The 23278-nt window shown below is 31.8% G+C and overlaps 2 protein-coding genes across 2 annotated transcripts; one reads left to right on the top strand and one right to left on the bottom strand.

The window, feature by feature from the left end:
* Nucleotides 1–6987: 6987 nt before the first annotated feature.
* Nucleotides 6988–8909, top strand: LOC142623519 (uncharacterized). Its single transcript, XM_075796960.1, has one exon. It carries the CDS (start codon nucleotides 7374–7376, stop codon nucleotides 8676–8678), a length of 1305 nt encoding a protein of 434 aa, XP_075653075.1. The 5' UTR covers nucleotides 6988–7373; the 3' UTR covers nucleotides 8679–8909.
* A 6471-nt stretch (nucleotides 8910–15380) lies between these two features.
* Nucleotides 15381–18443, bottom strand: LOC142624164 (late embryogenesis abundant protein Lea5). Its single transcript, XM_075797684.1, has 2 exons — nucleotides 18030–18443; nucleotides 15381–15868 (listed from the first exon to the last, which is right to left on the bottom strand). The coding sequence occupies exons 1-2, from the start codon at nucleotides 18101–18103 to the stop codon at nucleotides 15613–15615; spliced, it is 330 nt and encodes a 109-aa protein (XP_075653799.1). The 5' UTR covers nucleotides 18104–18443; the 3' UTR covers nucleotides 15381–15612.
* Nucleotides 18444–23278: the final 4835 nt, after the last annotated feature.

Here is a 23278-nt window from a genome sequence, read left to right as displayed (position 1 = left end):
CTGTTTCCTTTCTTCTCCTACACTCGATCTCTCCTTTTTGGGTCAAACTCTCAACATCAATCTCAGTATCACATTTAACACAGGGTCCAAGACCAAATCGATTGGTTTCTTGCTTCTGCATACAGTAACCATCTCACAAAACCCTACACCCCCAAGGAAGGAAAAATAAATAAAACACTAACTTTGTATTACCATTGATGCAAATAAATATTGTCATTATTCAAAGAAGCAGATCTTGTTGAGAGCTGGTTTGTACTTTGTAGTGCTTATTCTCACCTGTTCATGCAAATAATAAAATATAAACCATTTTATAATAATACTACTAATAATTAAATAGCATTTATAAGCATGGTAGTGTTATTGTCTCCAAAAGTATGAATGGTCCCCTCCCATAAAGTCTCGAGGTAACACCAAACTTTTTGTCTTTCATATACTAAAATAAGCATCATGATTACCCAAAACATTAGTTTTTTTTATTACCTAAAACATTAGTTTTAATCCGAAGCAAATTAAGAATGAGTACAACCTTGATAAAAAAGAAGAAGAAGAAGAATGGGTACAACCATAATGTTCTGATAATTAAGATAGATCCAAGCATGGTACAACTAAAAATTCAAGTTTTTTAGTTGGTCAAAAGAAGGAAAAATTTAAGATTTTAGTCAGGACTGTTCATGAACTAAATGCATGCATGTGTATCTGAATTGGATTGCACAAAGAATCCATATTTGAAATCAACTCATGCATGCGGCGCAAGATTATTATTAATGAATTAAGAGATGAAACTGAGTTTTTTAATAGGATATAATATTTTGATTACAGTTTTCATTGATATTAATATACTCTTTTATTTGTTTATTTATTTTTATAATTTGATAATTGGAAATGAAAAAATTTGAACCCTAGATGTCTTCAATTGAAATAACAAAAAGTGTCAATTGAATTACTAAAATACCCTTGGTCTTTTATAATTTTGTAAATAAGTTTTAGTGTATTAACGTTTGTAAATTATTGATTAAGATTTGAGCTCTTTGTTGGTCATGATGACAAAAACATAATAGTTAGCTTCTTATACTTTAAGTATGATAGAATTACATATGCCAATAGGAAAAAATATTTTACTTAAACATAATGGGAAGAGACTCTTCCAGCTCATTAAACAACTGGTCATAAGCTTATAAAGTGTATTTTAATCACATGACTTATTAAATAATCTAAAAAATTATATATGAATGTTTATTTGAATCTTCACATAATAAGTACGTTGAAGGAACTATATTCCAAACAATCTGAGTCCTTTAAATAGTTGTTAGAAAATGAGACTAATAGTAATTAATTTATTTATTTACAACATTTTTATTATAAGAAAACAACATAAAGGGTTCTGTGTAAATCATCGAATTCCTAAGTAAAAGAATATATAAAAAATCTCAAAAATGCAATATTCCTTAATAACGATATTTTATCATGTTATCATAACCGCATCACTAAGTTTTGGCACACAACATTTTTTCACAATTTGTGGCTAGTACACAATAAAATTGGTGTCAATAATTTTAAAATATTATAATTGTGGGAGCTAAGTTTCACGGCCAACAACAACTACTCTTACTAGTTTTTAATTTTCAAACAATGATATTTAATGGCATTTTTGTAAATATATTGAAAACCATGAGGCCCACTTGATTGAATAAAACATAAAGTTACTTCTTTCTCCTCAAATAAAAAAAAAATATTAAATTGTATTGTGCTTGTTAGCTTTTTAAAAATATAACACGTATACCAAATACACAATTATATTTTTTCATACACTAAAACATATTATTTGAAACATAATATTAAATGGATTGAGATTTGGTGCAATACCTTCTTAATGATTTTGATTAAAAGTTAAAAAGTTAACTTTTGATATCAACCATTGGATTAAAGAAGTTAAAAAGATAAAAAAGTTGAGAGTTTAAAAAAATTTAAAAATTTAGAAAAAGTGATAATGATGTAAGAGGTATTGCATGGTACAATAGTCCTAACTATTGCACTAAATACTATAAATATGTGTTTTCACAACATTTTTTAAACTATAATTTTCATTTTTCATATTATTTTAAACAATGATACTAAAAATTTTCAATGAAACGTAACCTCTCCAACCGGTTCCATTTGACATCCCAAGATAGCGGTGTAATAACTAATAAGCAGTTTGAACTTTGATGATAGATCGAGCTGGATCAAGTCTTATTCACCCTTACATAATACATATTATACTCTATTCTAATAGTCGTCAAATTACAGTGAAATGAAATTATATTTTATACAGGCAGTAGTTTGTTTCTTTTCGTTTGTTTGTTTGTACGTTTTTATTATTACCATTATTATTATTGGTGTTATTATTATCAAATTAATGGTGAATGCTAGGTATAGATCTTAACGTGCATCGAGAATTAATTTGGAAGTAGCTCTCATGGTTAAGAATTGAAAATTTTTAGTGCCACAAATTAGTACACAACCCGCTATCACCTCTCTACTCTAGCTATCACCTCTCTACTCACTCTTTTACCAACCACAACTCATCATATGAGTGAATTATGCACAAATTTGTGGCACCGTATAAACTCTTAAGATTTTTCATTTCTCCTTGATGTCATCTATAATTCTAAATAGTAGTGTGGGATCTAAGCTAGCACTTCACAATTAATACTTTGGCACAGGTGACCCGCTGATTTGTTCACATCACAAAGATGAACGATGGATGACCATTCAATAAGGCCTAGTTTTAAACTTTAATAAATGAATGACTAATCTGTACCATATCTATAATATAGGAGCAAGAGACGATGAATTAAAGGGGCCACTAAATTAAACCCTTTCATGCATGGCATGGATGTACTCTGTACCTTGTATATGATCTGGGACCTGGAAAAGAACAAGAACAAAGAAACAGCACGTAGCGGCTAGACCTAGTTCTTTTATTAAACAACAAAAAAGTCCCGTTTACCATAATGAACTTTGTCTTCATGGGGTCTCATACATTTTTGCATTGCATAGGACAAATAGAGTGACACACCCCCCATGTGCATTTTCATCTAACGGTTGATATATAGAGATCTGGCATCATGGGGCATACTATATATTAAGATGTGAATGTTATTGTATCGGCACATTTGTCCGTTTGATAACTGCTTTTTATTTTTTATTTTTTTAGAGAGAGTTTTAACTTATGGCGTCTACTTCTGATGATAGTTTTTTATCATCAGACCAAGACACCAATCCGTTTTTAGTGTAGGCGGGGATTGAATCTCAGATATCTTATTTAACCACCGGATACTTTACTAGTTGAGCTAACTGAAACTCACGATAACTACTTATTTGTTATAGAGTCATGTTAATAGATATTCTTAGGATAATGATTAACCATTTATTTAAGAAGGTTTCGACAACACTTTTATGAGAAATGAAAAAAGCTGTCAAAATATTAATTTTTTTTCTTATAAAAACTTTTTTTAAATAGATTATTAGCTATTACCCTAATGACATCTATTAGCATTTCTCTTCTCTATATATAGTATTTGAGAAATGTTAACTAGTACTCTAAAAACAATGATTTATGAACTATATTAAGAATCTTTTGATGGGAAAAGAAAAACTTAATTAATTGTCTTGACTATTTTTTTTTTATGTCCCATAAAATTGATGTCACAGTTTTCTCAAAACTATTTTTAATAGTTGCTCTAACGGTACCATTGACAGGACCATAGTATTAATTAAAATATATAATTTTGATAATTTTTATGTTATAGTTACAAAATATTAAAATTAATTTATTTCAAAAAAGTTGATAAATTAAACCAGTACAAAATGCAAAACTTTTTTCAGCAATTATCAGGTACGTAAGCCTATTGCAAGTCAACAAAAGAAATTATTAGAGATAAGGCTCTATTTAAGAGTCCTCATTACTTGAGCAATGAGACATTCAGACGTCTTCCATAATTATCTGCTACCTATATTTTCTGTACTTCCTTGTGGTTGTGGGCATCAATTCTTGCATTGTCAATGTCAATTTCATCTTGTTTGTCCCTTTGCTGGCATGGGACCTCACCTCACCTCACCTCACCTCACCTTGTATTGAACTAGTCTAAGAGCCACTACTTTTGTGATTTAAGATTTTGGTAATTACATACCTTGACTCAAACGTGTGGGGTTTGAAGGACTAAAAACATGTTACTTCGTTTGATGATCAAATGACATTTTCGTGTTTATAATTGAGATTTGTAGGATTTGAATCTACAAGAAGAGTCTGGAATCCACTAAAAACATAGAGAGGAAAACAAAATTCTAATTTTTTTATTAATTAAAAAATGAATTGATTTGGAGGCTACAATACTCTTAAATAGGTAAAAGAACTCTTAAGACTACTAACCACATTCTTAAGGCGATTAGAAAACATCTAAAAACCTTAATACGTATTCTTTTCAAAAAAAAAAAAAACCTTAATACGTATTAGGAATGAAATTAGGCTATAAAATAGAAAAAAATTAGCAAACAAATGCAAAATTGGAATATTACAAAATCAAATCTAGTATGTTGTCTCTAATTTAAAAGTTAGAATAGAAAAAAGATTATCCTGACTTTTAATTTAAAAGTTACAATAAGATGAAAAATTATTATAAATGGCAAGTAACAATTAATAATATGTATAAACGAAAAAATTTGCCCCCAAAAGGGGCCTAGATCATGGTCAAAGGTGACATTTTGATTTCAGTCATTGTTTTTGATAATTTTTACTAGTACTTTTCTCCTTAGTAGATGCCAATTATTGACGATTTTTTTGCCCAAAAAACATTTGTATTGTCCGCTCTTTATCACTAATTTTCTTAACCATGTGATATGGATGGATATGAGTTTGAGATTTTGATTTATAAGATGCATACACCTATTTTCTTTATTTACTTAAAAAAAAAAAAAAAGTGAGACTGGGAGTCTGTTTGGATAGAACTTATTTTGCTGAAACTGAAAACTGAAAACACTGTAGCAAAATAATTTTTAAATGTGTGAATAGTACTGTGAGACCCATTTTTAATAAAAAAGTTGCTGAAAAGTGAAATTTGTGGGACCCATGAACAATGTATTTGTGCACTGTTCATGGCTGAAAAGTCAATACATGCAGCTGGATTTAAAAAAAAAAAAAAAAAAAAAAAACAGAAGCAAAAACGCAGACGTGGACACAGGAACGCGGATCCAAACGCCCTCTGGGACTCTCATTAAGTAGCCGATGGGTGTTGTATGTGGCGCCATTATGGTGATATATATTGGCATTTATCATTTTGATCAACATGTTAATCACGTTAACAAATTTTGAGAAGCTCTATCAAATATTTGATTTGCTTTCAAATTTTTAATATGAGGTCTGGTTAATGTATACACTTAGGGCATACATTAACAAATTTGTTTTTGAAATATTTTTTATTAAGAATTAAAAAGACTGTCAAAATTTTTTCAGTTCTCAATAAAATTTTTTCTAAAAATAATATACACATTAGTAAAAACTTTTAATATGTTTCTATACCATGCCCATTTTGTTTATTAATATATTATTTCTAGAAAAAAAAAAAGAGTAGAAATGGTATATAACTATATATATGTTCGATATATATATGTTGGCACTGTTCTAATGATTTGGTCTATTTAAAAGGAAAAAAAAAAAAAAAAGATTTAGTCGTCTCTACCTAGAACCAGAAAGGAAAGTTTTGGATCCTTATCCAACTCCATTGTGCTACTCTCTGAGCGACTGAGCCTTAGCCTGAGCCTGAGCCTGAGGGAGACGATGATGTAGCTCTAGAGCTTTCGTTTTAGAATTAGCTATCCTTTTTTGTGTTTATTATTATGTACTTATTTCGTAGCAGGGGAAAAAAAAGAAAAAGAAAAAGAAAAAGAAAAGATCATGCATAAAATGTAGTTGATGAGTTTTTTAAAAGTACCGACAAGAAAGCTTCAAATACACATGAATTTTTATAAATTTGATTTTTTTTATTTGATAAACACACACACACACACATATATATATATATAATTGATTTTTTGGTAATGAATTTTTCGCAAAAGAATCTTATAAAAAAATAATACACTTAGCATGAAAATTGTTTTTGTTAGGACCAATTTCTTTTTTTCTTTTTTCTTTTTATGATAATTCTTTTTGCTTAAGATAAGGTATTATGAACAAAATTTAGTTACAAAATTAGTTGTAACCTAAAATAAATAAAATATTACTATATATTTTGAAAATTTAATTATTAAATTTTATGTTTCTTACGCTCTCGTTCTTAATACACATGTTAAATTTTGTGTTAATCAGATATTATTTACTATATGATCTATAAGTTTATATTTTATACATAATTTTAAACTATAAAAATTTGCAATTTAAACAATTTATTAATGACATAATTATTGATTTTTAATTTTCTATAGAATTTTACAAGTATGAAAGATATAAGAAGAATATTTAATCTAATAGTGAATTTATCAAAATTCACTTTTAATAAAAAGATATTGAGTAAAATTGTAATTTTAAGTTACACCTAATTTTATAACTAAAATTTATCTTTTATTTATTTATTTATTTTATTATTATTATGATATATGAAGTTTTGATATAAATATATCTTTGTCAATATCAGAGAGGTGCTAATTACCTATAAACTTGATTTATTTATTTGATAGAAAATACAGATCAATGAACAAACTACTTTTTGTGATCAATGTAATACAAATCCAATTGAAATTTTCTATTATTCTAAAACTTTTGTTTTCTAATTTTGTGATCAATGTAAAACAAATCCAATTTAAGAGGGAAATATTTTCCATTCTAAAACTTTTTTTTCTTTTATGAAGGAAAAAAGAAAAAGAAAAAAAAAAGAAAAAGGAAAAAACTGTACAAACGTAGAGAGCCTTGGAAGTGTATTTGAGGGACAGTCTTTTGTAGATTCTTGTGTCTGGGCTAGTGCAAGAGAGAGATAGAACTCTAAAAATAGTTTATAGAGTCTTGCTTGTCTTTTTCACACTTTTTAATATCTTGGTAAGTCAGTCTTCCACGTGCTCCTGGGGACTCTCTCCCACATCGTCCTCTCTCTTCCCTCTCCACACCCTTACTTCAATGCAGCAATAAGCAAATATATAATTATTTTTATTTTTTTGTTCACTCAATTACACTCTCTGACTATCTGTGCCCCTTTTCTTTGTTTGTATCTCTATCCTCTCTGAAAAGCAAAATTGCTAAAAGGCATTGAAGGTATGAAAAAAGAGTAACAGCAGCGAGAAAGAAAAAGAAAGATAACTAGATCATTGGAATCAAACAACATTTTCCCAGAAGCTAAAAGAAGATTATGATGGAAGGAATCAAGGGAATAGTAGTACCTGGTGGTGGTGGTGGCAGAGTTGGTGTGGGTGAAGAAGACATGGGAGATGGAATGCAATGCAGTGACCATCCTTACAGAAACAACCCAGGTGGAATCTGTGCCTTTTGTCTTCAAGAAAAGCTTGGCAAGCTTGTATCTTCCTCTTTTCCTTTACCTATTCGTGGCTCTTCCTCTTCTTCTTCATCTCCTTCTTTTAGATCTGATATTGGTAATGCTGGTGCTTGTGTTGGTGCCGGTTCTTCTTCTTCACTCTCAATCCGACCCTCATCATCAACAAGAGGTGTCAATGATGGTGGCAATAGAGATAGTCATTTTCATCATCATGAGTATTACAACACTAGGCGGGCCAGGATCCCTTTTCTTTTGTCTAAGAAGAAGAAGAAAGTTACATCAGATCGTGGTGGTGCCGCACCTGCCGATAATATTGTTTTCAAGCGAAGCAAGTCCACTGCAACTCCTAGGAGAAGAAACCAGTTCTTGAATGCTGAGGATGGTGATGAAGACTTCAGCCCAAGAAAAAGAGCTGGCTTTTGGTCATTTCTCTACTTTTCTACTTCTTCTTCATCAAAGCCTAGTGGTTCCAGGACAACGGACAGAAGCTTCAGAGATGACAATAGCAACAGCAACTCAAAGATACCAACTTTGACAACAGGGCCAACAACAAATGGTTCTAACAATAAGCAGAAAGAGAAGTGTCATCTTGGGTCTTCTTCTTTGGGAAAGAAAAGTGACATTGTCGAAGATGATGAAAGTCCTAATAGCCAAGCCACTGCTTCAGCCTCTTCCTTTGAGCGTAAAGTTTCAAGATCCAGATCTGTTGGGTGTGGAAGTAGGAGCTTCTCTGGTGACTTCTTTGAGAGAATCTCAACTGGGTTTGGAGACTGCACTCTAAGAAGAGTGGAGTCTCAGCGAGAAGGTAAGCCCAAGTCAACCTCTTCAGCTGTGCACATGAAAGAGAGAGTCAAGTGTGGTGGACTATTTGGTGGGTTTATGATAACTTCTTCATCTTCATCCTCATCTTCCTCTTCTTATTGGGATCATATGAATAATAATAATGGGAAGTCAGCAGTGGGTGCAGGAGGGAGCACTAGTGCTAGTAGTCTTGTTCATGGTCGAAGTAAGAGCTGGGGTTGGGCATTTGCTAGTCCAATGAGAGCTTTCAGCAAGCCTAACTCTAAAGATGGGAAAAGGGATATTATCAGACAAGCTTCAGATAAGAACGCCAACCCAAACCTGGCTGCAATTCCTTCCTTATTGGCTGTGAGAGGCTAGAGAAAATTAGTTTGTGCCTTTTATTGATCAATACGACATTACGTACATGTTAATTACTTTGTCTATTTCTCCATCTCAATGTTTATCTTTGTTGGTGTCAATTCCATTAGTAATGTAACTCTTTTTGCTTCTAATCTTCTTTTGGTTCCATTTTCAAATTATCTTCGTTTGCAATGGATTGCTTAGAAAAGGAGAAGAAATGCTACCTATTCACTATGTCATTTGTCGGAATTTTGAGTTGGAACCTGTTCTATTTATTGTGTTAATTAATTTTGTAATTTGTAAATGTTTTTCTTTGCTGAATTTTTTTTCTGAATTTGTAATCTTCAAATGTTATGGCTGAGATGTGTGTATTTTTTTATTGGATAAGGGATACCTTCATGTTATGGCAGACATATGTATATTTTTAATTTGAAGAGAGACAATGAATTGACTTTTAAGTTTCACTCTTCACATGTGCACACATGTTTTTTGGTATTGAACACACACTGGAAGATCTAAAATTCTTTTCAATTGCTGCTTGCAATGTTAGTGACCCCCTATGCTATTTGACCAAAAAAAAGGCCCCTATGCTATTTGATTTTGGACCCTCAGTACGCAATTAAAAGTACATTTCTTTTATGATCTTCTTGTTTTGATGGGGTAAAGATGTTCCAGCGGTCGTTCAATAAATTGAACAATGAAGACCCAATGTAGTCTAAAGTAGACAGCTAACATTTCTATCATCTGTGTCCATGCAGCTTGAACAGTTTTAGGACTGTATGATAGTTATTCTCCAGCTACTTGTAGGACGAGTAGCTGGAGAATATATTTGAAATTATCAATATATCCTTTCAAGTAATTCAACAAATCCCTAAGAATACCAATGATAAAAGGATATTACTGGTAAAACCTTTGGGACAGGGTACTGGGTCTTGGTTTGAGATAGGTGTTCTATTTTTAACGAATGTTTGAGATAGGTCTTGGGTTTGAGTTTTGAACATATTGGGAAACGGCATGAGCATGATGCTTGTTCAGCTCAAGTATTATTTGCTTTTGACCCTCTAAAATCAGAACTAGAACTGTTATGATTGCGTCCAAGTAAGGTGTCTCTTTAAAGAAAGAATCAACTATATCTTTTCTACACAACACAAAATTTGATGTATTTTCTTTTCTCCTTTCCTGAATTCATATTTATAAGGCATGCTATATTCCCAAAAGTACATGAACTTTGTTGCTTTATCCAAGTGAATGATTTCCCAACAGAAACTTTTTTTTTAAAATATTTATATTATGTATCTTTGCATATGTAACTTATGTATTCTTTTAATATTTTTGTTATCCAATTTTAATGATTTATTGAAATATTTTCCTTAATTTACAAGTATGTTATAATTCAGCTGTCTATCGTATTTGCTAAAGAGAAGGAAATTATTGATTTAGACGTCATTTAATTCTGGAAATTTGGTTAGTCCTGTGAATTAAAAGAGTTGGGTATAGTTAATTTCATAAAATCCAAAAAAATAAAAAGTTGCAAGGAAAAGCTGAACACTTTTAAAATAGGAAATCCTTCTCTTTTGGATCGTAAGTAGGAAAAGTCATAAGGAGTCATTATTGTGACACAAACTCTTCGATGAGGTACACAGATGCTAAAAGACAGGAGAAAGCTGCTTGGCCGAATACTGTTATTGGCTAAGAACATTATTACGTTTTATATATGTTCTGTGGACCACCGGATTTAGTTACATTTTCCTATTCCCACAGGAATTTTGTAAAAGTGAATGAGCTCGGTTAGAACTTAGAATCTTTGAGAGGTGCCAAACACTCGAACGATGAAATTCATGTCAGATTAAACTGTTCAATATATAATTTGAGCTTTCCCTTTGTGTAATTTACATGGGGAAATGGAAATCCATGGCTGAAAGCTACTATTTATTACCATAACGCAGAGTACGTATTTTACAATTTATTGCAATTATTTACAAGGTTATTAAAGGATGGTCACGGAAAATTTCCCTCTTGTAGTCCACTGAAGTCTGATGGCAACAACACAGAGTGATTGTTGGGGTGCACATGTTGCTCTAAAGAAATGAGACTAGCCAACTTGATCTGAGATGGGGACTCAAACCTGTGCATGAATGCCTTAGTCAAAAGACAACCCGGCCCTGATTGGGATATAATCTATATGTTAGAAAGTATCAAATCTATTAGTCTGTACCTGTAATTGTTGCTCCTTTGTTGGGATCAACAGAGAAGGAAATGCAAGTATGTAACAAGTCACATTTTGATCATATGGTTTCTTTGAAGTTGAACCAAGTCGGTCGATATTTTGCTTCTTCATTCTTTCCTTCCATTAAGGCCTTGTTAAGCGCAAATGGAGGATGGTTGTACCTTTTGATTGTTTGGAACAAAATCTTGTCTCTTACACTATGTTTGGTTGGGGTGAAAAGGACAATGATGAAAAATGAAGAAAGGAAAATCTAAAAAATGCAAAATGTAATTTTCCATGGCTTAGTTAGAGTGAAAGGGTAGAGGAAAAAAAAAGATGGCGGATGTAATTTTCCACTCAGGCCCACCATTTTCCCTCCTCCCATTGGGAATAAAATTTGAGAAAAAATGGTAATGAAAAGGAAAGTACAAAATTACCCCTAATTTTCTATATTTTTACTTTTAATAATGACATAATAGTAATTTAATTTTTGTCTTTTCACTTTTTATTTTCTCTACCAAATACATAAGGTAGAAAATATAGATATTTTATATCTTCTCTTTTCCATTCACTCAACCAAACAAAGCCTCAAGGGAAAAAAACACCAAATAAACCCATTTTGCAAATTAACTTGCAATTTCATTTCTTGTATTTTTTATTTATTTAAAAATGTTCTTGTATCAAAAAGGGTCGGTCAATAGAACAAATAGCGCAACCAAATGAGAGGGCATATTGGTTGCATGACTTCAAATAATCATAAAAAACTATATTATTAGAACATATTAAGTCATTACCATAATTCATAATTGTGTAGCCCAATATCCTTAAAGCATATAAGTATATAATTTTGAATGTGCATAACATAGTTTTGTACCAATTTTATTAGTTACCATGATTTTGTAATGCCATGGACTATTGTACTTTAGGGTTAACATACTAAACTAAATGAGTTTTTTTTATTTATTTTATATATACCTTTTTATTGGGTTTCTTGTAATTACAAAAGTACAATTAGTATGTTTAAGATGTAATTGTTTATCGGTCTCAAGGTGCTTGTACTGGGCTCGACTGAGTGTGCTTCCTAGTTTGAGTCTTACTACCTGCACTTTGAAAAAAATTTCCTGGGCCAGTGTTTTACCCCTTCGTGGCCCCACCATGCGCGAACAGTGATTAGTCTCTGGTTGAAAGCTTTGAAGATACACTGTGGGCAACCAAAAAAAAAAAAAAATGTAATTGTTTAGGTTTTCTGTTGTGTACGGCGACCATAAGGCAAATCACGTTAATAACTCTCTCTCCCATTTATTTATTTCCTTTTTATTTTAACACCTGTATACATGTTCCTAAGCATGTCTGAGTTTTTGAGTTCTCTTGTCCTCTCTCCTGTTATGTATAATTTCTCATTTCCTACTCATGCTTTACTAAATTTAATCAACTAGGGATCACACGAGTCCATGGATTTTTAGTATATTAAAGCTATATTTATCCATAGTGACGACAAAGGTCAAGAACATGTCTACTCTCTATATTTCTCAAGGCCAGTTGTCAAGAACATGTCTAAGGTGTGAAACAAGGAATAGAGGTATGAAAAACAAGTAACGAGAACATGAAGACATATGATAAACATTGACTATAAGTTGTCACAATCTATTTAGCATTCACAAGAAAATATATATGAGAAACTTGTCAACACTAAACCAGTGGTTGTTCGTGTTCACACTTTACATATGACTGATAATAAATACACAAAGCCGACATTGTCATGGAGATTGGAGAGCCCATCAAATGGATCACTCTCCCTCATTTGCAAATTTATTTAGGTATAAATCACATCAACATGCAATAAGTCTCATCTCGCATTGATTGCGATGCTTTTAATAATTTCTCCAATGTTTGATTGTATGAACATAAGAACACAGCCATCACTACCCTAACCATGTTATGAGTTATGACACAAAATCTTTGCAAGTAGATCAAATAATCCAAGTGCTAATTGGGGTGAACAATTGTGAGAAAGTGAAATTAGAGAGGTAATGCATTACTAACATGATGAGGCACCCAATAGAAAATGACATAATTATCCTCCCAAAAAAATAGAAAAGAAAAAGATTGACATGTTTGTTTGAAAACATCTAATTTAACTTTTTGTTGAAAACATTTTGTTGAAAATGCTAAAAGGTAAAAGTTAAATTATATGTCTGTTTGAGATTTGCTTATTTTGCTGAACTGAAAACTTTTTGCTGAAAGTACTGTAGATAAAGGTAAAAAATTAGCTGAAATAATATAGTGAAATATTTAAATAGTACCAAAAAGTGAGGTGAGACCTATGAATAGTAGCTAAAATAAGTTGAATAGTAAAATAAGTTGGCAAAAATAATTCATATCAAACGAACACTAATAAAATAAAGAAAGAGACTCATGTGAGACTTGCACTTGAATATAATTTTTAATTTCCGTAAGTTTTTTGTCTTGATTTACGTTATTTGGTTTGATTATTATTATTATTTTGATAGCACGTTATTTGGCTTTGATTTACCTTAACAAGATATGAGATGTCTTATTTATAGGCAAGGATCTAAAAGAACATATATGTGGTCAATGTCACAACTCAACACATAACCCTACTACCCTATCGCTTGTGGTGACATGGGTACATGTAAAGTCGTGGTTAAGAAGTGAGCCCTTAGATATTGACCTTGAAAACTTTAGTCCCACCACAAATACAATCCCTCTGAAACATAGCCCCCTCATAATTCTTATAATGTAAAGCTACAACTCAGGCCAAACAAGCACAATGCGAGGCCCCAGACTCAGAGTTTGGTGAAACAAAATATGCAAGGCAACCTTCGTTGTGGAGCAAAGCCAAGGATGTTCATATATATGAAAGCCGGCTTGGGCCACTAGTTATAGCACCCTCGTTAAGTGGGTCAAAAGTGGCCCCCAAGTGGAGGTGCCCCTCATGTTATCCATGTCTCATCTTTGAGGATTTTGGACTCTAAAATTATCCCAATCTTTGCAGTTATTAGTTACTCCGCTTTTTATTTTTTGCTTACTGATTTTGATTGTACAAGAGGATAATACCTCTTTTACCCCTGTGCGTGTGCTTAAGCCGTGCTTAAGGTATTGGTTTAGAAGTTATTTTTAGAAACATTTTATTAGAAAAATAATAAAATAATAAATATTATTGACAGTTTTTTATATTTTTCATGAAAGTAGTGCTAAAACTTTCTGATTATGGTTTATTAACAATTATTCTAAGGGTAACCGTTAATATGACCCATAAATTAATAATGACTCTGTATCTTTATCAATGTAGGATTTCAAATTTGATTGACACACTAGCTCCTTATCTACTGCATAAAACTTCCATATCTTTTCATTAAAATTTGCCAACTCATTAATCATTTATTTATTAAAATGCTTTAACACTAATTAATAATTCAGGCATGTCTGTTTTTTCAATTTACATATTTATTTTTACGGTCAATAACACATATTTATTTATTTATTTACTAACTCTATGGTTCAACTGGTGCGCGGAGACTATTGGCTGAACTAGTGACCTAAAGACCAAAGTTTTAGAATGGGTTCTCTTGTCTAAGTTTAATTACCATGATTTGAAAGCCCTCCACCGCGTCTTCAAGTTATTTATTTATTTTTTTTGATGAACAAATAAATTAGAGTGGCAAAGTTTTACCTTGAAAGTACTAGTAGTCTCCAAGTCTTTAATTTTTTAATACAAATAAAAAATAAAGAAAATATTCAAATTTTAAAAAGTTAAATAATACGTAAATTCTATCCAAGTCCAAATTTTGTTGTGTAAATAAGAATTATAAGAGAGAGAGAGAGAGAGAACTACTTTGAGTGGTTGTATCATTATTGTGGTCAATTGGTAAGTTGATCCAAATGTCACTGAACCAACCTAAGTGATCAGATGATCATCTGATTGATTGATTATTGATCCAAAGAGAGAGATCGAAGAAGGTTGATTTGAGGCTGAAAACAATGACTGATTTAATTAAAGTAACATAGTCAACATTTTCGATTGTGCAAGATCTTTCCCTTTCCTTTTCAATTATATAAGTCATCATAGAAGATTGTATCAACGATGTTATATATGATCTAGTCACTTAAGTGTTTGATCGTGTCCAAAACAAAATCTTTTCGAGATATCACAAACACACAAGCATGTAATTAAGTCTGTGATACAGTCGTATTAATTGGACACAAACATGGAAAAATTTACTGTGTGGACATGAACACACTGAAGTTTTGTTATATCCGTGACTTTTATACTGAAAAAAAAAAGTATGGATCAAGAAAATGTTGAAACTAATGACATGATTTGCTCCCTCAGATAAACTAACAATGTTATCATAAACTTTTAACTATTTTTGGGATTTTATCATGTTTGATTATAAAATTCAAGATGTTCATATGGTTGAGATAAATTGGTATGTAACTAAGAATTGCATATTTGTTGATATACTCACAAAGCATTAACAAATAAAATAAAATAAAATAAAAGACGAGGAACATCATCATTATTAATACATAAAATGTAACTGGTTTACTTATCCATGTAAATAACTGAAACTACAGTACGTACTAGATAGTCACTCATTGCCATAGATAATTCAACTAAGGTGCAATACAACAAACAGAGTCAGAAATGGTTCCACAATAAGTCCAAAGGGCAGCACAGAATCCTCTGATAAAACCACATGTGAACAGTGACCTCCATGGCTTTTAGTGTGCTCTCACCTTGTGGTTCAACAGCAGATTTCGAAGCTCGACTGCATCAATTTCCGCTGCATGATTAATGGGCCTGTAGTACCCAGTAACTGGGTCTGGGGCCCATGCTGAAGAGGCCCCAGAATCTTCTTTCATCGAAGCCCTCTCTTCTATTTTACTCATCAGGATTCTACTCCTATTACTACTAGACCCTCCTCCATTGGCTAAGCTTGCCGACACTGAGGCATGTGATGCAGCCGAATAACCCCGCCTGTCCACACCAATCAAGATATAAATCATCATTACAAGCTAAACAATTATTTATTATATCTATTAATAATTGCGTTGATGAAAATTTACTTATTAATAATGAAATATAATATGATAATGCTTTATGTAAAGAGTACTCTAATTCTGAAGATGATGGGTTGGCCATATTGTTTTTTGTTTTTAGTCTCTTGGACTAAGTGAACAATACTAAAAGGTTGATTAGTATTAGACTATAATATTGCGTAGGCTTAAAGGGAGCAACTCCGGTGATAGTTACAGTAGAGATGGGGATTTGAATTTGAATGTTTTCATTGAAAACATGAAGAGCACTCAATTAACCTACGAGTGATCTGCGTCCTTACTACAAGAATTATAGGCTATATCTGTTAGTAAGTTGGCAATGGGACTCCGATAGTAGTTTATAGTTTCATTTGGATGTATTAATTCCAAGGAAGTCAATACTGTACCGGAGGCGGTACCGGTTTGACCACCGGTACGATATATTTCGGATACCGATTAATACCGGTGTACAGTTTCGGGTTTACCGCTATTTTATATATATATATATATATATATATATATATATATATATATATATATACACCAAAATATCTATAACCATGTTTATAAACATATAATATTTCACTTATATTATAGTAAATATAAAAGTTTATTATAAAACATTACCTCAATTCAGAACAAATTATTCATAATTTTAGACTTTAGTATCAAATAAAAGAAAAAAAAAACACAATATAAAAAATAGAAAGCTTAGTTGTTCATTGCATACTAAAAAAACAAATAATACTAAGAAGTTAATATAAATAAGTTACCATTATACCTTTACAAAAATTCAAAAATTACAAAACTAAAAACAAAAAGAAAAAAAAAAGCTTTTTTCTGTACCGGCCGGTATTGTCCAAAATTGGCCGGTACGGCCGGTATTTTTTCCGGTACAAAATAAAAGTGTACCGGTACTGGTACTAGTGCACGGTACAGTATCGGCCATACTGATTAATTCGCTAGATGGTATGATTCAGTTGAGTTTATTAAATTGGGCTAAACGTTGTTCTAGATCTTGAAAATACGTGCGTGAAAAAGCATAAGTAATGAAACACTGTGTAAGAATATGTATAAAACATATGTTTAAAATACGTGTAAAACTTATGTTTAAAATCCCATAGCAAAAGGACCCGTATATTTCCTATTTTGATAAAATCTCTCAACTCCAGCACCTAACTTAGCCATACGATGGACTTGGACGTTCAAAAAGCGTGACAAAAATGGGACCAATCATGATAATTTTACTCGAGTACATATAGTAGCTTTTCAACTTAGCTCATTTAATTAAGTCTTAATAAAGAATCATAAGACTATTGGTTTATTTATAGACTATAGTTTTCTAAAATCTTTTTATTTTTTTGGTTAAATAAAATCTTTATTATACTGCTATGTAGCCGATATTTTTTAATAAAAAAGTAAAAGCTTTTTTATTTTTTTTGAGAATAAAAAAATAAAATAAATAAAAGCTAATAAAATAATGTTTACCCAAATCCATTCTAAGTCGAGAAATTTATGCAGCAAACAGTTATATAAATTAAATCCCTAAACTTACGCCGTACCAACTAAAAAAATGAAGGCATTTGATTCGATTATCAGACTATGTGACAAAAGAAAAAACTCGGTACTATTCATCTCTAGTTAGCAGTGGACTTATTGTTCAGTTAAATTTGTTGTTTTGTTTGGGCAAAAACAGAAAGTCATATTTTGATTCGAAAAATGTCAAAATCAAATGTTGGGACGCTGCACTCGTGTCCCCTCAAATCATGGAGCTATTCCTCGAGACCCTGAGTCTCATTCAATGCAGGTTATTTAGATTAGATTTGTTTTCTTCAAAAAATCAAATCAAGGCCCAATCTGATATGATCAAACACAAAATAGCTAGAATCCTATCATCCACTGTATCTTTTTTTCTTTTTTTTTTCTTTTTTTTTAATGACAACAAATCAAAGTAAAAACAAAAAATCCCACTCCCAGTCCAATCAATGGCTAGTACTGCGATATGATAAACACAAAAATAACAAGAAGAAAAAAAAAAATTCACCATATATTCATTTTTTAAACGAAAATAAAAAGTGGGTTTTGAACATTTTATAACTTACCGATTGATAAAGAGAGAAAAACCATTTGCAATGGACTCAGCAAGAAGCTTAGCCTGAGTGAGAGAGCGAGCCATCCGGTAATATTATTTGATCCAACGGCTATTAACAACTTATTTTGTTGGTGTTGCTGCTGTAAAAGAAGCTGTTTCTTCTTGGAAATACTTTCCCAAGAAGAGAAAAGAGACTTCCACAGCAGCTTGTTCGGAAGCTCGCTCTCTTTGTTCTGTGTGGTGGCGTAAAGAAAAACTAGGGGTTTTGTGTTTATTTATATAGAAGGAAAGTAGGGTGGCACAACTCGAGGTGATTAGTTGGCTTTTCTAGAAAGAAGTGAAAGTGCTTTCAAATTCAATGACTTTGTATAGAAAAATAAGAGCGTGTCAAGGTCTTATCAAATGTTTTCTATGGATCAGACACGTGGTTTTTGCATGTTGGACAAACCTGTTAAAGATTTTAGGTTAACCTAAATTTCCTGTGTACAGGTCACAGAAAGGTGACACCCATTATACGTGTCTGTACCAAGATAATCTTATCTTCTTCTTCATTTTTATTATTATTTTTTCTTCTCCAAGGCTACAATCTTATCTTCTTAATTGAACAATAATTAACCTTATGTGATTTACAAGTATCCGGGTTTGATTTTATATTATGGCCTCGTATTTTTGCTTTGTCACCAGTCAATCAAGCCCAATCAAAGTTGTTTGTTTTTTTTTGCTGGAAATCAAAGTTCTTTGTTGGCTATACAAACATGGCTTTTGAAATGATTTATTGATGTTCTTCTATGTGAACTACGTGCCAAGTTAAATTTCGCTTTTAAGCGAAGCTCAAATCAGTATTGACAACCGCACTTGGCATTATTTTCATTTTTTGAAAAAGCTTATGACAATAAATTATGTAGCTTTATTTGTTTGTACTACTTTTTAAAAAATTTTGGCGTTAATGTTGACTATGAGTATTGAGCTTAATCGACTTGGAAAATTGTAGGGGTCATCTTGCAAGTTTGAATCATGCATACAAAGTAAAAGAATAAAGCATCATAATTTGAAAATTTTGAAGAGTTGTTAGGAAAATCTTCAAAGTAAATTATCTGTAGATTTGCAATTATATAAAATGGAGAACAAGAGCTTGATGGCCCAAAAGCATCTAGAAGATTATGATGGTTTTCAACTTTAGGCACAGTTTATTTATAGTCCATTAGGGTACTGGACATAATCCCAACCCTTCAACTTTTCATAATCTTTACATTTACATGCCATCTACTTACATAATAATAGGTAAAACTGTGAGAAAATTCAATTAGATTTTTTAAATTAGAGTCTAATTTTGCGCCACGTATTTAATCTAATCTAAATTTTAAATTTTTCTGTCAAGTGAGTTACTTTAGTATAAAAATTAGATTTCAATTAGAGTTTAATTTTGCGACATGCGTCATCTAATCTAAGTTTTTTAATTTTTATGATAAATGAGTTAATTTAGTGTAAAAAACGAAATGTCTAGTATAAATAAACCATAAAATACCTAATCATAAAGCTAAAAACAATTTAAATTTATAAGTCATTTATATAATATACCATGATTATGTAATATATATATATATATATATATATATATATATATATATATATATATATTAACCAAAGTTTAGAGAAAGTACAATTAGGAGATACTATTTGACCGGTTTATTATTTTAGTTTGTGTTGTATTTAGTAGAATTTTATAGACAATAATTATGAATTGATATTGTATATACAGTATCCAATAATGATTTTCAAAATTATATACATAATAGCAATGTAACAAGAGATTTGACGTAACCAGTATCATGAAAATTATAAAGAAAAATTATTTTAGTACCTCTAAATGTCCTGGTCAAATTATGTCTTATATGTTTAATAATCCAAGTTAACATCAATAGCACAATTACAATTCATCATCCCGTGCATAAACGTGAATTATATACTAATTTACAATAATAATAAAAAAAAAATTCATACGTTCATAGCCCATTATGTGTTAATATTTGCTGGCAAAACTTGTGTGTATGTAAATTGTTAATTGTTAATTGCTTTCATATATAATATAGACATCATCAATCATAAACCTTGCACGAAAGTTTTCATTGTGGATGCCAATCACAACTCAGCAGAATAATAATAAATTGCGTGAATTTTGGGACGCAGTGTGGACGTGATCAAAATTAAGCATAGGGGCTAGAGACAACATTGGGAACACTGGCACCGACCTTGCCGCCTAGCATATGATGGTGGGTGGGTGTGCTTCGTTTTCTTCATGCAATCATGGCTCAGTTGGCTTCCCTGTGCTGTAATGGAGCCTTCGATCTAAGACAAACTTGCTTGTACCCAACGCAATACTAGCCGACTTCGCAGCTTCGAAGTTTTGTTGAAAAATTAAATCAAGGCCTATTTTTTCTAACCCAGGCAACCCAAATGGAATGAGTAAGAGTCACCAAATAGCTTAGGGTCCACAGCCCACGGCCTGACCCAAAAGCCCGACTTGTTGTTATTGAGGCCCATGAGTAGGCCACTAGCCTAGTGGGTCAAGTCATGAGCTAATTTTTATGCCTAGGGGCACTCAGTGGGCTAGTCTAATAGCTTAGCTTGTTGGCCTAACTCATTACTCAACCCAATAACTCAGAATTCATAACAAAAATATATACGAGGTGTATAAAGAATTAATCTTGAGACATTATAGAAGAATTTCTTAAAAGAACTTTCCCAAGTGCCAACCGCTAAGGTTATATTTGGTAATAATTTTTGTTTTAAATTTTCAAAAATTTTTTTTTGAGAATATAAAAAAAGAAAAAACAATTTTATTGTATTTTTGAAAAAAAAAACAAATTTGGTTAGTTGAAATTAAAAAGATAGTTTTTTGAAGACAAAAATAGAAAATACTAAAATATGTTATTACTAGGATTTGAACTCTAATGCTAACTCACTAAATGAGAAAAATTCATTAAACTAAATGCATGTTTTCATTGACTTTTGAAAATTAGAAATATAAAACAACCATTTGCATCTTTTTAGTTTCTTTCACAAATTGAGTTTTGAAAACAGTTTATGGTTTTTGTCCATTTTGGGTTGCCAAACAAGTTTTTTAGTCTCAAAAATGGAAAATTGTTTTTGGAAATAGAAAATAAGGGGAAAAATAGTTACCAAACATATCCTAAGATACTTAAAATGATTGTGCTAAACTTAATTTACTAAATATATATTTTTCTAGTTGTCTAGTAACTTTGAACTTACCATTTGCCTTTTTAAAGCCTTAATAATAATTAAAAAAAAAAGTTTCCATCATCAAAACAAAGAATTAAATAGATTTGACTGTAAAAAAAAATTTGTAATCCAGTATTAAACTCTTTTAATCTTTCTTTTAAAAATAATAAATTGATTATTCCTTTATAAAAAATTGATTCTTTCCTTATAAAAATAATAAGCTAACACAAGTCCATAAGTAGCCAATTAGGCCTAAACTGCTGAAGACAAAATGGGCATTGCTCATAGGCAGGGTCGACCTGACCCATTGACTAGTTAATAGCCTACTATGCCCAGCCCATTGCGCCTGTAGGCCAAGTAAAAATGGGTTGGATCGGGCCGGCCCGACCCAGCCCAGCCCATTGATGACCCTTAAGAATTAACAATTTCAAGTGTTATTGGATCACCTTGCCTTCTTTTTTTCTTTTTCTTTTTTGCTTTTTTCTTTTTTTTTCTTCTATCTTGCACATGTCTATCAAGGAAAATTATTGGAAAATCTAGAAAAGTGTGGTTTGGGAGGTGATATTATGTATAACATGATATACATGTAACACCTTACTCACTCATGTAAAAGTGAGTCATTTACTTGTGGAATTCATCATGTGAGAGTGATGTTACAAACCACAGTTACACAAAATAAAATCTCATGGTTTGGGCTTTGGAGGGTGAAAGCGAATTTTTTTTTCTTTCTTTTTTGCCACTAACCTCACCCATGGGCCCCAAGAGGAAGTTTGCAAAGTGGGCTTATAGCACTTGTTATTTTCCAAAATTCATAATGGTTATGTGTGCTTTCATGATATAAATGTATAGTTTGACTTTTTTCAAAAAACAATTTATAAAAAAATTATTTAATAAAGCATTTAATGCACATTGATATATGTGCAAAGTTTGACTTGAAATAACCATGATAAAAATAAAGTATTAATGCACTTTAATGCACCTTAAAATGACAGATGATAAAATAACAATTTTATGTGACACAACAAAAGTTTACGACGCTCTCAAATTAATCTATAACCTAGCATATACATCCACTATAATTTGAATTTTTTTTTATTGCATGTGTAAGAAGATAGCATAATTGAAGAATATTTCAAATTTTTGTGAACATTTGTTATTTCCTTAAGCGCAAAGTTTGGCTACAACTAAACTTAATATCTTGTAGCAGTTGTAGCCAAACTTTGCCCTGGTTGGTGCTCGAAGTTTCCGGAGGCAAGAGTCACCCACCTCACACGCTGTCATTTTGATCGCTGCCCTGTTCTTCTAGAAACCACTCCTAATAACCAGCTTAAAATTCTTAGACCTTTCAGGTTCCAAAGTTGCTGGTTATCTGACCCGTCTTTTCCCGCAGTGGTCTCATTTGCCTGGAATCAGGCCTGCTCCCTCCAAGGAGCCACAAATAACTTTGTAACTGAAGTTAAGCGTTGGAATAAGGAGCATTTTGGGAATGTTTTTAGCAAGGAAAGGAGGATTATGGCCCGTCTCAATGGCATCCAGAAGACTATTTCCTTAAGACCTTCATCTAATCTTTTGGAGCTAGAGAAGCATCTTCAAGGAGAGCTAGAAACTATTTTAGATCAGGAAAGAGACATTTGGGCTCTTAAATCCAGAGTGAGCTGGATGATTCTGGGAGATTGGAACACCTCCTTCTATCATATGTCTGCTTTAGTTAGAAGAAGCAGAAATCGGATATCAGCTATTAAGAACAGCGTAAGGGAGTGGCTTCATAAGGAGAGAGATATTATGGAGCATATTAGAGGGGGTTTTGAGGGCCTTTTTTGCTCTTCCCTAGCCTTATCAGAGAGAAATCCCCCGTTTTTGTCTCAGGGGCAGGCCTCTCTCTTTGAGGACGAAGGTGAATCTCTTGGTATTGAGGTCACAGAGGAGGAAATAAAAACTGCTCTTTGGTTGATGAAGCCTTTTAAAGTGCCTGGTCCAGATGGGCTTCATGCCGGGTTTTGTTAGCGCTTTTGGGTTGTG

This window comes from Castanea sativa, chromosome 2 (assembly GCF_040712315.1).
Source record: "Castanea sativa cultivar Marrone di Chiusa Pesio chromosome 2, ASM4071231v1".
NCBI lineage: Eukaryota > Viridiplantae > Streptophyta > Magnoliopsida > Fagales > Fagaceae > Castanea > Castanea sativa.
The sequence above is the reverse complement of the archived record's forward strand: the minus strand, read 5'-3'. Positions and strand labels throughout refer to the sequence as shown.